Source organism: Calonectris borealis, chromosome 1 (genome assembly GCF_964195595.1).
Source record: "Calonectris borealis chromosome 1, bCalBor7.hap1.2, whole genome shotgun sequence".
Lineage (NCBI taxonomy): Eukaryota > Metazoa > Chordata > Aves > Procellariiformes > Procellariidae > Calonectris > Calonectris borealis.
In genome coordinates, this window is record NC_134312.1 from 212447409 (window position 1) to 212461466 (window position 14058).

The window sequence follows — 14058 nt, forward strand, 5'->3', positions numbered from 1 at the left end:
TGAGCTGAACTCTGACCCTCTTACTTCTCCATTTTTATGAAAGCAGACTTAAATATCATTGCTTCTCAGTAATGGCTGACGCTAAACCCTCAAGTAACGCTACAGGTCTGTAGGCCTTCATGCCACGAGGCTCCATTTAGACACTGTAATTCCACATGAAAATTCTCAGCTTCTGAAATTTACTTTTCCAATATGGAACATTAATGAATCATTCACGGTGCTCAAAAGGTATTTTTAAGCAACACAATTCATGCAAGAAATCTATTCAGACTCTTCAAAGTTTTCTTTTGTGGAAGTATTAAATATTTTTTATTAAAGATTTTTTATAGAAATAGGTATAAGAAGTAGGTCCTTTGTGACAGTGTAATATTTTGCCATATTATAAAATCACTTTTATATTGCATGATTTTATACAAATAATTTTAAGTGATGTTGAAAACCATCAAAGGGATAAACAAGAATCAAAACAGGAACTTTAGGTAAGAAGAAAGACTCAGCAGCACGGAACAGAAGCAGATGATTCATGCCATAAGCAACTATAATGTAGATAATTAATCTTCAACAATCCTGAGAGGTGGCAAAGTATCACTGCCACTAATATGTTAATCATGGTATTTATGTTCCACTACAGAATCATAATGTAATTACAAATTCCCAGACAGCAGCACTTCGTGCATGTTTCGTAAGGGCTGAAGAGTTTGCCTATCAGTTCTGCGTGCTATGCTACTGATAAAGAGCAGTCGTATGCCTTCCGGGTGACTAGACCTCTTATGCTAACCCTACAACTTTCGAGTGCCAGGCAGCAGCATTTAAATCTTTGATGAATACAAAAAAAATGCATGAATATACACACATCTCCCACTACGTTCAGCAACACTAGTAAGTCTTTGGACAATGAGAGCAAGGATTTCAAAGCCTGTGAATAGGATCCCTCTTTCCCTCAGCAGCTACTCTCAGCCAGTATGACTTTGCTTGAAGTAGGGAAAGAGAACATGGAAGAGACTGAAGGGAGGGAGATGTGGCATCAACTTTACAACAGGATGTTACAGGGACTCATCCCTCCCTTCTCTCAACATCTATCTACCTCCCAAAATCCACAGATCTCAGGTACACAGCAGCTCTGCTGTTTTGCTGGCAACTGGAGGGCACACTGCCATCTCTGCTGATTGCTGAGGAGAATAACCAGGTGATACCGCAACCCAGAGAGGGGATGAGGACAGAGGTGTAACAGCATGGTGGCAAAGGCTGGTTCAGACCACCCACAGAATTAGTATTGCTGGTACTATGACAGCAATGCGCAACAGTGAACAATTAAGTGTCACGCTTAAGAGTTACAACACTCCCGCAGGATTGATATCCTGGCCAACGCTGACCACGCATTGCAGAAGGTATCTGCAATATTCCTACCAAAATATGCTTCAGGGCTATGAGAGGAGTTAATGGAGGGACTCAAATCGCCACCCGAGTGATTGAAAAGCATTAGACAGAGATGCTTTCAAGACACAGGAATTATGCAGGGAGACCGCTGGAAGGGGAGTGCTCCCAAACCAGTAACACAGTCTGCAGAAGAATATAATCTCAGTGTATGGATTTGTCACTAAAACTGTTCCCAGCCCACCTCTCACACCCCTAATGACAGGGACCTTGACTCTAAAATTATTCCATAGCTATTCAGGATAATCTTACAAGGGTTATCCATTTTCTTCATGTCTGTTCTCTCTGAAAGTGTAATCTTCCCATTTTGCTCATTCCACTGTAAGTTCTCCCTCTACAAAGTTGAAAAAGGAGATGTTCAATCCACATATGATCCAAGATGCCTCTGAACTAAACATCTTCTCCTTCCCACCACTTCCTATGTAGACCAGGGCACGAAATTCAGATGCAGGCTACAGGCCTGATTCTAACCAAAGCAAGAGGATACTACAAAAGTGTCCTCTGCCCTTACTACACCTCCCAGCAAGAGGAACCATTACCTCTCCTACAAAAATCAGGTACAGCACAGGTGAAGATGCAGACGTTCCCTGACACATACAAAGGAACTGTTGACTGTTTTTGTGAAAACCTATAAACAAGCAGGATTTTCAGCTTTCTGCAAGGGGACCACAACAGCAGTTGTAGCCCTCTGTTCTGTCCACGTGCTATGGATTTTGCCAACAAATTGTGAGGAGAATTGTCAGAGCAGACAGGAAAACAAAGCTCTGATTGGTAAGAGAAGTCTAGTCCATATTTAAAACAAACAAACGAGAAACCCCACAACTGCTATTTGCAGTTGGGGTACAACTGAGGCCCCTGGCCCCTCTCTGCCAACACGCTGTGCAGCGTGTTTTGGAATACAGACTTTGGTGCTAGGATATGGTGTACAGATACAACACAGCAGACTACTTGTCACTTTAAATAGTTGCAACTTAACTGGAATATTCAAGACCTGGAACACATTGCCAAAGGGAACGAGCATCGCAACATCTAAAAAGCCACAAAAACACAGTACTGTCCAGTCTGCGGCTAAGCGCGGCGTCTGACAGAAGAAAACGCCCCCTGAATCCCCGCGGAAACTCCCTGCCTGCCTGCAGCTGCGCTCGGCTGGGCTGCGGGACAACCTCTCCGTGACAGAACTGCAGCGGCAGCACCTGCGAGGCGCCGGCAAGCCCGGCCGCACACCGGCGCGGGCCTCTCCTCGCCCCGGCCCGCGGCAGCTCCCCCAGGCCCAGCACCGCTCAGGGGCGCCCAGAGGGGAGCGGCGACCCCCCCTCTAAAACCAGCCTCTTTATTAAGCGGAGCTACCCGGGCGCGGTGTGAGGGAAGGCAGGCGCCGCTCCCCCGGGCCGCAGGGCTCCTACCTGCTGCCTGAGGTAGCGCGTGCGGTAGGGGGCAGTTGGCGACGCGGCGCCCCGGCGGCGGCGGGGGGCGGGCAGGGCGCCGGGCCCGCCGAGGAGCAGGAGGAACAGTAGGAACCGCAGCATGGCCAGGAGGAGCGGGGGCCGCCCGCCGCCCCGCCGCTTTATAGCGGCCCCGCTCCCCCCGCCCGCGGGCTGCCCCCAGCCGGCCCCGCGGCGGGCGGTGGGACCCAGTAGAGGGGGCGGCGCCGCGCGTGCGCCCTGAGCGGGCAGCGCTATGCGACCCATCCCCAAAGGGGAGGGGTTATACCCCGCACGTGGAGGGGTGGGCACTAAGTAGCGGGGCTTTCCGATTGGCTGCGGAGTCAAAGATGGCTCGCGCCCTCTTTCGCGGTTGGCTGCGGGGACTTGGATAGGGGTTTCGGTCGCGTCCTCCGAGGAGGCAGCGATTAGTTGCTTGGAGCACGTGACCCGCCCTTCTCGTCGCTAGGTGCCGTGCGAGGGACGTGTGGAACGAGGCTGGCATCCTCGCTTTCTTATTGGGTAAGTGGGGCGGCCCTGCCTCCGGGCTGCGTTACAATTGGGTGATGCCGCCTGGTTCCCGCCCCCAGCAACGGCCCTCAGCAACTCGCGCTTCCGTCTTCCGGGCTCTCCTCAGAGCTGGGGTCGCTCCGGGCAATGGACGGGGCCAGAGATGGGCGCGCGGCCACGATAACTGCCTTTCGGCGCTTCCCGCCCGTGCGGGCCTGAGGGCACCGGAGGGAGGAGGGGGACGGCGCCGCAGCTGCCCGTTCCCCTGCCCAGGTGACAGCGCTTCGGCGTTTCCCTTCCGCGCGGTCCCTGCGTCCCGGAGACGGAGACTCGGTTTGGCCACGGAGCGCTGCAGTAGGCACATCGGTGAGAGCGATAGCACTGCAGGAACTGAGGCGTTTCCTGGGAGCTGAGCAAAGCCTAAAGCGCCCAGGACGAGTGACGGGGGTGGGGTGAAGTCAGACAGCTCCGTCCGGCCTTCAGCATCCTTGTGCTGTGCCCGCGCCCGGCTAGGTCGGGCCGGCTGCTCGCTGTCGGCCTCCGGGGGCGTCTCGGGGCCGGAGTGGGAGGAGGCTGTTGGTGAAGGGGTAAAAATTGCGGTGTGAGACCTGTCACAACTGTTTTGTGTTTTTTCTTAGGGAGAATTTAAGGCAACGAGCCCACTAGAGGGCACCAGGCACCGATGGAAAGCTCGGTGGGACTTCGGGGCTGTTGAATGGCAACGCGCTTTGGAGGCTGGCGGTGGGGAGCAGCTGGAGTGCGGTGTGATTCCCTGGCTGGGTACGTGGGTCCAGAGGTTTGGGTTGGTTTGTTTATCTCAAAAAATAAAAGTAAACCAGATGTATTTGTACTTCCTTTTTTAACATATGTCCAGATAATGAGCACTGTATTTCTACCAAAGAGAAACAGAGGTGTAGGTCTTGAGTCTGTCTGCTCTAAAGGGAGCTCTTTCCAGAATCTGTGTGAATACGTACATGCTATGCTTTGTCTCCCATATTTCAATGGAATACTTGAAGTATTCACTGTGTTTTCCAGGGTGTGGGGTTTTTTATTTCTGTAAAAACTGCAGATAACAATATACTTTGTTTATATAATTCTGAGTTGAAAACCAGTTGGAACGCAAAGGACCTGCTGGTTTCTCCAAGTCCACCTTCTTGGGCAATAACAAAATCAGACTTAATTTTATTACTTCTTTTCTATATATTGGTATGTTTTCCATGTACTTTTTACTGATATCTTGTACTGTAACTAAAAGAAAATAGTTCCATTTTGACAAGAATTGAAGGCATGCACCATTTAAGATATTAGGTCAAATGAGTCTCTGTAATACGTGTTCTGAAGAGAGTTGGCCCCCCAATAATGCTTTTACCTTTTCCTGCCTCTTTTCCTGGCCTTTCTGCCATAGGGAATATTGGGATATCTGTTTGTTTTTTTTTTTTTTTCTTCTCTGAACTACTCGGAGTAATGAGTTTAGTCACTCACATATTTCTAGTACTCATGTTACAGATCTTGTTTTTACCAGGATGCTGAGAAAGGTGCCCCTAAGGGCAAAGGGAAAGCCTGTAAGTTGAACTCTTTTTTTTTTTTTTGTGGCAAAATATGAACAAAATATCATTGTTGATTATTGAATGGTTTTTAACGTGTAAAAGCCGTACTTGAGTCTCCTTTCTCTCTTTTGCCTCCCTGAGGGAGTTATGGGATGAGGATGTGAAATTCACCTCCTGTTCTGAATTTATTCTGCAGCTTGCATTGAAGAGAGATGTGTGTTTAGCTATTACTGTGATAAAAGTGCTTTTGCAAAGAAGGATTTTTAAGGTGTCCTTTAATTCAGTCTTTTAATGTTCAGAGAACATTTTGATCATTTAAGTTGGAACTGTGCTTTGAGGTATTTAGGGTATTTTTGTCTGCATGTTTCTAGCATCAGCTGAGGAAAAAAGTTAACTTTCTAAAATAGGGAAAGTTTCCTAAAAATTTATGTTTTGGACAGGATAGTGATAATAGAAGTAAGATACTTCTGCAGGAAAGTAATACTGAATAAAAATTATTTGTTTATTTATTTATTTAAATAAACATTTCAGCATTTATTTGTCAGTTCCATATGTCGTCTTTGTTGAAATCAATGGTAAATACTGTAGAGCTGTCTCTTTGGCTCAAAGGGCATGAGTATAGTTACTGTTACGAGCCCTTTTGAGATTTTCTGGGCATCTTCCCCTTTCAAAGTCATTGGTATTGAAGGTGTTTGCAGAATTACAAGCATAGAATTGTTTCAGTATTTTAACCCCATGTTGTGACTTCATTCTAGATTAAGGAAAAAAAATCAGAAACAGATTTGCTGCAGTACTGTGCTCAAGGATAGTCCTAATAAAGATTCCCTAAATACAAATGGGAATTTGCATGATTTATCTGCAGTGGTGTTGCAAATATCATGAACACTTGCTTCTTATTACGTAGCTTCATCTTTTTTTTCTTTTTAAAGGGTTATTTAAGGTTAATAATAGATGTTGCCTCAATTGGGCTACTATTTTCAGAGATCATCATTTCCTGAGGGATGCCTTTCAAAATGTTCAAACAATCCAACTAAAAGCAGTTAATATTAACATCTCATAAAACAAGAACTCTTTGGACCATTTTGACTGACTTGTTTCAGGTGATGCTGTGAGCACATGAGTAGTGTGAGAGGACTCTTGGCTGCCTCTGTAATTTCCGTCCAGAACTCCTGCTTCATCTATCCTGCCTGTCAAAAATGCTTTTCTAGGCTGATACTGGATTCTAGGAGGTACGTCCTGTTTTGGGGTTTGTTAACTGTAACTGTCAGAGGCCTTGGGAATCTCTGGGAGCTGAGCACAAGTTAAAACAAATTCAGTGAAATTTCAGCCAAATAAGTGCTAATTTCAGATACCTAAGTTATTTACCGCTATTTAGATCTCTTTGTATTCCAGTAGCAGCTTGGAAGTTGTTATGGATCAAGAATTCTATTGTGTTCAGTGCCATGCAATATCAAAGGACAGTTTAGGAGAATAAATGAGGTGTGTTAATAGCTTCCAACTGCATCCACTGCAGTCCAGTTCTTCTGTGCTGTCCCTAAGTTGGAAAGCATTGGTTGAAAGCCTCTCCAGATCAAATCCTAAATTTTTTTTTCTTCTCATTTTATACGTGTAATGCATCAGGTAGTCCTGTATGACTCTTTCACTTAACTGTGTCCAAAAACGTATGAGCTTTCCTTTTTAATCCCACTGTTATGTGAAATCTGTGATACACAGCAGAACGGTAACTCAATGAATGTCAGCACTAAATGGAAGGAGCTGACTTTGCAAAGCAAGAATATCTGTTGTTTCAAATGCTGAAGTAAAAGATAACAGTGCTGTTTCCTGATGATTTTTTAAATCTAGGTATTATACTAAAGCTACAGGAAGAAAAATCCCAAACCAGAACAAAACGCAAAAAATGGGGGTGCAGGGAATTAAAAATTACTCCCCAACAGGTCATGCAAAGCCGCCTGTTTCCAACTTCACAACAGGCTAGCATTTAATAAATCAATAAAAGAAGCCAGGCAGATTCTGTCATGATGCAGACACCTTGCTGAGCCTACGGTAAGATTAATGCCTCAAGAAGCAAAGAAAGAATCTTATAGTTTGTAATGGAATATTTGATACATTATAGTAGTAATATTTACGGCTGCAGATAAGTTCTTACTTCAGCAGTGGTTAACAGAAGTTCAGGTATTCAATCTTTTTTTTATCCTTCTATTGTCTTTTGTCAGGTTTAACTGTCTAAAATGTGGCTGCACAGGTGAAGCTAAAGATGCAAGCTACAGATATAGATTGTCCCTAAAGATTGCTGACACTAATGATTTGTTTGATGTTACCGTGTTTGGAAGTTGCTTAGATCCATTCTTTGGGGTCACCGCAGAAAATCTGCAGAGGTAAGGAATGGTTCGTTTCTAACTATATAGCTGCTGCTTTTTTTTCAGCCTAAAAAAATTGAGATGAGCTTGGGAGACGAGTGGGAAGAAGCTGCTAAAGTGCTCCCTTCCAGCATTTCCTTGGTACCCGTCACCTTGAGAAAATGCTGAAGTTTGGTTTCTTCCTGAAATCTTGAAATTTTGAGATGGATTACTTCTACATAAGAGATCCTCCACTTGCCTATTGAAGGCAGCTACCATCTGTTAAGTGAGCTTTGCAGTTTGGTTGGTTGGGCTTCTTCCTTGCGTCCTTCCTCCTTTATTTGAGATGATTGAATTTCCTTTGTCTAATGTCAGATTACTAAGTGAGTTGGCTTTTCCAGAGATTTAAACTTTTTTTTTCCTCAAGATTTTAGAAGAAGAATCTTAAGGTAGAGATAGAGCCTTTGGGTTTTGGTTTTTTTTTTTTAACAGTTTGGCTTTTAAAAAAAAGTGTGCACCTTATGACTTTACTTCAGTATGACCAGATTTTCCTTTAGCAAGAAGGGATTTCTAAGAAAGCCTGTTAGTCCTCAGAGCCTGACCACCTACATTATAAGCTTCAGACTTTCTGATACGTGAAACTGCTAGGATGGGATATTTGGATACATTCACTGCTTGTTTCTCAATTCTGTTATTTTCCAATGACTTGTGTTATCACTGGGTCAATGAGGAACACTTTTAAAATCCCTATTAGCAGCATTAATAACATACTCATAGGCATTCTACATTAGACCGCTGTACTACTGTCAGCTGTGAAAAACAGAGTTATTTGCATGTCTTAATATGGATGCTGCTGTCGCTGTAAAGGTGCAGGCAGAAAGGATGTGTAAGCAATAGCAGCATTTTGACAGCATTACACAGTCATTGTGTTAATACAAAAATCACAGCCACACAGGGAGCACCCGAAAGTTGTGTGTATATTAAAACTATTCAAAGCAGTATTTTGTTTACTTCTATTTCACTAACAAATTAAGTGAACGAAACAATTGAATTCATAGGTTCATGGTTTCCTGTTTTCATTCTATGTTTAGTTTAAGCTAGCACAGTATCTTCTCTTTAGCACGTGTCCTACCTATACTACAGCTAAAATGCTATGTAAGGCTTCCTCTGTTGGTCCAATACTTCTATATGTTTTTACTCAAGGTGTATTCAAGACTTCAATCAGCTGTCAGGAGAAACAAACACAGATGCATCTCCAGGAGTGTTAGTTCAAGCAGTGGAAACCTGTTTCATTGGAAAAAGATTTATATTTGGAGTGAAGGTAACTTCTAATCCACCTTACTCTCTTATAATGATTTTTTTCATTAGCTTGTAGCCAGTTGGGGGCATAGACTGAGTTATCAAAACATCTTTGGGGAATTTGAGAAAATTTAGGGCTAGGACATGGGAAGGATTCTGCTCCTCTTCCTCCAGACTCCTGTGTAATTTTAAATGAGTCGCATCCAAAAGTCATCTTGAATGGCGGTAGTCAGCTTGACAGCTTGTCAGGGCCGCTTTTCAGAGAGCCTGAGCAGTGCCAGCTCCTGCGCATATCAGTAACAGCTTGGAGTCTGTTAAAAACTGTGTACGGTTCAAGCAAGAAACAGACTGTCTTTTCAAGCGCTGCCCTACCTTTCCCATGCTGGATAGTCTCCAGGTGTCTGATATGTAAGGAGAAACACATCCCCTTGCAGCATTTTGATATTTCTGGATTTAAGAGCATGTTTAAAAATGTTGATAAAGTACAGCTGTTCAATATATGCATCTGTGGCTCTTTTATGTATTTCACAGACTTTGACATATTAGTTCGTAGTAATATTTCCTTAGAAACAGTCTTCTTGAAGTGGTGCTTGTGTGAGTCATTCATATTATGAAGTCCGTGAGCTAAATCCTACCTGGCAGGTATTTTTCCTCTCCCACAGGTACCGTGAGGTTTGTATCTGAGCTGAGATTTTCCTAATGCATAGCATCTTAAGTAAAGGAAGTTGGAGGACTTCATGGATTAATTTTACTTAACTGGAACCATTCACCGGGTCTCTAGGTGTGATGCCTTTATGAATATAAGTCATCCTACACGTCAACAGCCTTGTGGCTGCTCCTGCACACACAAGGACTGAACACACATTCGAAGACCGTTGGTTCAGCCTTTGGCTGTAGACATTTCTGTATAGTTGTGTTCAGCTATGCACACAGTTGCATTCTCCCAGATAAAATTCAAAATCAACATAACATACTTTTTTAAGACTTAACCTAGAAGAGTGTTGTCCTTGGTTAACACCCTTCAGCCTCAACCTTTGCATAGACTCAGGGAGTAGGAGGGTTGTTGAATTTGAAGACAGCTATATTTGCTTTTTGGCCTCTCTGGCATTGCCAGACCTTGAGGGAGAGGTGAAAAAGAGTTTATCCACTTCTCAAAATATTAGATAATTCCCTCTGCTTCTAATGTCATTTTTCACCTGTAATTTCTATGAAGAGAGAAGCAGGTTCTATAAAGAATTGCAGCTGAAGCTCCTTTGAAACGCTACTCTCCAAATAAATGATAAGCAGTTTATCATCATACTCTACTGTGCCTCGGAACATTTTGATAACAGCAATGGCGATGCGCCTGAGCTGGCAGATGGCCAGGATGGGGCTATGGTTTGGATTTGTGCTGGAAACAGTGTTGATAACACCGGGATGTTTCCGTTACTGCTGAGCAGGGCTTACACAGAGTCAAGGCCTCTTCTGCTCCCCCCCTCCAGCCCACCAGCGAGGAGGCTGGGGGTGCACAAGGAGCTGGGAGGGGACACAGCTGGGACAGCTGACCCCATCTGACCAAAGGGATGTTCCATACCATATGACGTCATGCTCAGCATATAGAGCTGGGGGAAGAAGGAGGAAGGTGGGGGGATGTTCAGAATTATGGCATTTTGTTTCCCAAGTAACAGTTACGCGTGATGGAGCCCTGCTTGCCTGGAGATGGCTGAACACCTGCCTGCCGATGGGAAGGAGTGAATGAATTCCTTGTTTTGCTTTGCTTGCGTGTGCGGCTTTTGCTTTACCTGTTAAACTGTCTTTATCTCAACCCACGAGTTTTCTCACTTTTACTCTTCCGATTCTCTCCCCCATCCCACCGGGGGGAGTGAGCGAGCGGCTGGGTGGGGCTTAGTTGCCGGCTGGGGTTAAACCACAACAAAGATAAAGGTTGTAGCTTATTTCCCTTTCACAGAGGTAGCGCATAGAAAACATCGTGCTGGCTTTGATAGCTGAGCTGCCAAGTCAGGTATCTGGTACCAGAGTGCTTTGCTTCAAGTACTGCCCAGTGTCTCCTAGAGAGAAGAAAGCACTGGCCTTAGGCAGCTAGCCATTTGCATGGAACTGCACTGGAGGAAGCCCGGAAGCACCCAGTGCCCTAAAGTGAGGAAGAAATTCTCTGTGAAGTCATTTCTTAGAATTCTTCGTTGTTTTTCCAGCTCCAAAACTCTGCGTAATTGCAATAAGCAAAGAACCTCTCACTGTGATGCCCTTTATAGCCCTTGCCAGTGCTTATTTCCCAGGGAGTACTGCTTTGTGTGACAGACTGTTTTGTATTCTCTTCCCTGCAGATCCTGACAAAAAGTGAGACCTAAATTTAAACCTGACTTAAAAGACATGTGTTAATTTTTTTTTTTCTATCACAAAATAAAGCATTGTACTAAGGTTTTTTTCTTTTTCCCCAAAGGCTTGTGCAAGGGAAGATGGAGGGCATTCTGCTGCCAGCAGCATCCTGCAAAACTGTTCCAGAATTAATAGAAGTACAAAAAACCTTACAGCTTGCCAGATCTTCCTGCCAAACGCTGCTGTTACTGGCTTTACTGTTATCAGCTATTTCCATCGGCTCCTGCAGTTGGCAAAATTCAGGAGCTGTAAAAACAGCTCATACTTACCTGATGCACCTTCAGCTCCAATAGATGAACCTGTGAGTGAGCTCAGCGGCTTGTCTAGCCTGAGCAGAAACTCCTGTTTTGTTCAGTCTAGTGGCAGAGAAAGTTTTTTAGGGTCCTGGCAGCAGTCCTTCGGCCTGACTTCATCTGTTGCTTGGGTGACAGCGGAAGACTTGCCCACTCTGGAAGTGGGAAAGCTGGTGAGTGAACAGCATGAACAAGAGGGGAGGCCTGTCTCGGCAGAATCGTGCAGTGTAAGCCTCAACAATCAAACTCTTTGGGATTCGCAGTTTTGCAGCTCTTCTGTGAAGGAAGGGGAGGAAGAGGAGGATAATGAATTGAGTTCACAGCCTAGTTGGACTGACAGTATCTCTGCAACTGATAAATTAGAGAGAGTATCCTCTTCAAAGACTGAGTGTTCAGATGGAAACAGTTCCAGGTTGTTACAACACCCCTTGGAATTTGGGGTAAAAAGCATTTACACAGAGACTAATAGTAGAAGTTATTCTTACCCAGAAAAATCCCACAACTCCCTTTTTTACGAGAGGGATGCCTCAGCTTCTAATCACGTAGCTGGAGTGTCTCAGACGGACTCTATGCTTTGGGATGAGCTCCCATTCTCAGAGAGCCTAAATGAATTTTTAGCCAGAATAGAAGATGGCAAGAGTGTTGTAACATCACCCAGCCTTCATGCAGGCAAACAGGCCCTTCTTGAAAGTAGCAAGAGTGTAAATCTTAAGGAATCGTATCCCAGGCAAACCCTAATAGCTGGTGGTTTGCCTGATGCGAGCGTCTCAGGGAGATTCTTGCCACCAGCAGAGAATGATAGTTGGGAGAACATATTGCTTGCTTGTCTTCAGTCAAATGAAAATCCTCCGACTGATGACGTGTCACAATATGAGTCTTCCTCTAATGTTTTATCTTCAACTGACAAGGAGTGTGGCACATCTTGCTTTATACCTAACCCTCGTCTACCTATTCTGTCACAATCCTTGCCAGTTTCATCAGAGCCTTCTGCTTCTGAGAGCAGACATGTGCAGTCCAAAGAAGCAAATATTGACATTTCAAAGTCATCTTGGTCTTTTATTAGTCTGCAGTGTACTGCTGAACATGGAGAAACCTCCTGTTTGAAAAGGAGCAAGGCAGCTACCTGTGTGCGTTCTGCACGTGATAGCTGTTTAGCTGGTTGTGAAAATAAAGAAAATTCTTCTACACCAAGCCAAAGAGCGGATTTTACATTCACAGGGGCATGGGACTCTGATCCAGCAACTCCCAACAATACAAGGAGGATATATAAAAGAAAATTAAAACCATTGACAGAACTGTCAGAAAATACCTTCAAAAGTGTTAATAGGAGAGAGATGCTGTGGAACAGTATCTTCCCTGAAGGCATCTACAATGCTTCCGCTGATCTCTTTGATGCAAGTGCAAGAGAGGTAGCAAAACCTGTAGAATTCCTAAATAAATCATGTAATTCTTTAACACAGGAAGATACTTTGACAGAAAAGGTCACAGCTCCTGAATTGGCGCTTTATCCTGGAGATGTTTCCTGTAACAGTTCAAAACCGAGCTCATCCCTACACAGGTCCCCTCCTGCTTTTAGTAAGCACAGTACACCAGTAACTTACTCCTTTTGTGATTCAGAATGCAGTTCAGTTAGTGCTCAAGACTTTGTTCCTTATTCACAGTCAACTCCTATGACAAAACCTCTCCGGAAACTCTGGCCTGTTGGGGAAAGAAGCTCTTTTGTCACTATCTTCACCCCTAAAAATCCCACTAAAATCCATTCCAAATGCAAGCGATCCAGGTCTTCCTTTCAAAACACACTGTTGCAGCAGCTTACTGGCAGGTTAGTGAAACGTGGAAGGCCAAGTAACAGGGAAGACAAAAGTAATAGCTCTGTTTCGCAGCAGTTCCTTAACAGCCAACTGCCTGCCAACTTTGAGGAGTGGATCCCTCCATCTGCAAACAAAAGGTTGAAACCAACTGCATCTTTAAACTTAAAAACAGTTAGCTGGGCTACTGACTTGCAATCGACCTGTGGGCACGTTGGCAGGAACCCTATTTCTGAAAGCAAAGAGAACAGTGAAAATGATGTATGCTCCAGAAATGAGAGATTAAACCCTGGGGATACAGCCAGGATTCTAACAACTCCTGTATCTGCAGGTGTCACCAAGGCCTTGTTTTTAACTGATACAGTCCTGGAAACTTGTCCCCCTTCAGAAGGCAAGAATCAACTCTCAAGTGCAAATTATTCAGGGGGTATATTGGAAGGGGCAACTGGCTGGTCTCCTGAGTTGTTCTTCCAAGCACAGAGCCCTTTTTCCAATAAGCCAAAATACTAAAAAAAAGATAGTTCTATGCTGTGTTCCTTTTAATTATTTTCAAGACTTTCAGGAAGGAGCCAGTAGAAGAAAAGAGCTGTTTAAAAACAATTAAATTGTTGTATACCTATTGGCATATGTACTCCTAAGATGAGTTCTATTTATTTGCAGATCTTTGTACCACAGAGATGGGGGAAAACTGAATTTGTAGTTACTTTATTTTATTGTAAATGAACTCTAGAAACGTGCAATAAAAACTTTTGTAAATGTGTAAGTATTTAATAGCTCTCACTTTGTCAAGTACAGGTAGTTGAAGCGTTTTAGTTGAAGTTTTTTCATCACAAGAAGAGCCCTGGAGTCCACGTCCACGCCAGATTCTTACCTGTTGACACTCTGTGGAGAAGGGCCAAGTTTTCATCAAAGAATTTCAAATACCATAGGGGAGCCTCATATTTGAGCCCACTTGGGATCCTATGGCAGAGTTGAGTTTGGTGGAGGGGACCATCCTGAGAGGTTGGTAGCAGCTCCCAGTTTTCCTGCAGGCT

At 44.2% G+C, this 14058-nt stretch overlaps 2 protein-coding genes across 14 annotated transcripts in view; one reads left to right on the plus strand and one right to left on the minus strand.

Moving 5' to 3' along the window:
* PRCP (prolylcarboxypeptidase) overlaps window positions 1–3052 on the minus strand; it is a 34963-nt gene extending 31911 nt beyond the window's left edge. For all 5 annotated transcript variants that reach the window (XM_075140186.1, XM_075140184.1, XM_075140194.1 and 2 more), the window contains exon 1: window positions 2838–3052. In XM_075140186.1, the coding sequence (XP_074996287.1) occupies window positions 2838–2960 (123 nt within the window). In that variant the 5' untranslated portion in view covers window positions 2961–3052. The remainder of the gene's footprint in view (window positions 1–2837) is intronic.
* A 234-nt stretch (window positions 3053–3286) lies between these two features.
* Window positions 3287–13787, plus strand: DDIAS (DNA damage induced apoptosis suppressor). Of its 9 annotated transcripts, none has more exons than XM_075140197.1 (8): window positions 3464–3731; window positions 4004–4145; window positions 4858–4927; window positions 5054–5180; window positions 6013–6141; window positions 7126–7287; window positions 8452–8569; window positions 10988–13787. In XM_075140197.1, exons 5-8 carry the CDS (start codon window positions 6029–6031, stop codon window positions 13532–13534), a joined length of 2940 nt encoding a protein of 979 aa, XP_074996298.1. In that variant the 5' UTR covers window positions 3464–3731; window positions 4004–4145; window positions 4858–4927; window positions 5054–5180; window positions 6013–6028; the 3' UTR covers window positions 13535–13787. The 9 variants fall into 9 exon arrangements, with proteins under 9 accessions (XP_074996302.1, XP_074996305.1, XP_074996298.1 ...); XM_075140196.1 differs by having other exon boundaries at window positions 4872–4927; XM_075140201.1 differs by lacking the exons at window positions 3464–3731; window positions 4858–4927 and adding an exon at window positions 3287–3377.
* Window positions 13788–14058: the final 271 nt, after the last annotated feature.

Bases quoted from the DNA above. Each gene is read 5' to 3' on its own strand.
- DDIAS (XM_075140201.1), top strand. From the start codon at position 6,029: ATGAGTAGTGTGAGAGGACTCTTGGCTGCCTCTGTAATTTCCGTCCAG. The intron at 6,142-7,125 runs GTACGTCCTGTT...GTCTTTTGTCAG, and splicing joins CTGATACTGGATTCTAGGAG to GTTTAACTGTCTAAAATGTG. The intron at 7,288-8,451 runs GTAAGGAATGGT...TTTTTACTCAAG, and splicing joins ACCGCAGAAAATCTGCAGAG to GTGTATTCAAGACTTCAATC.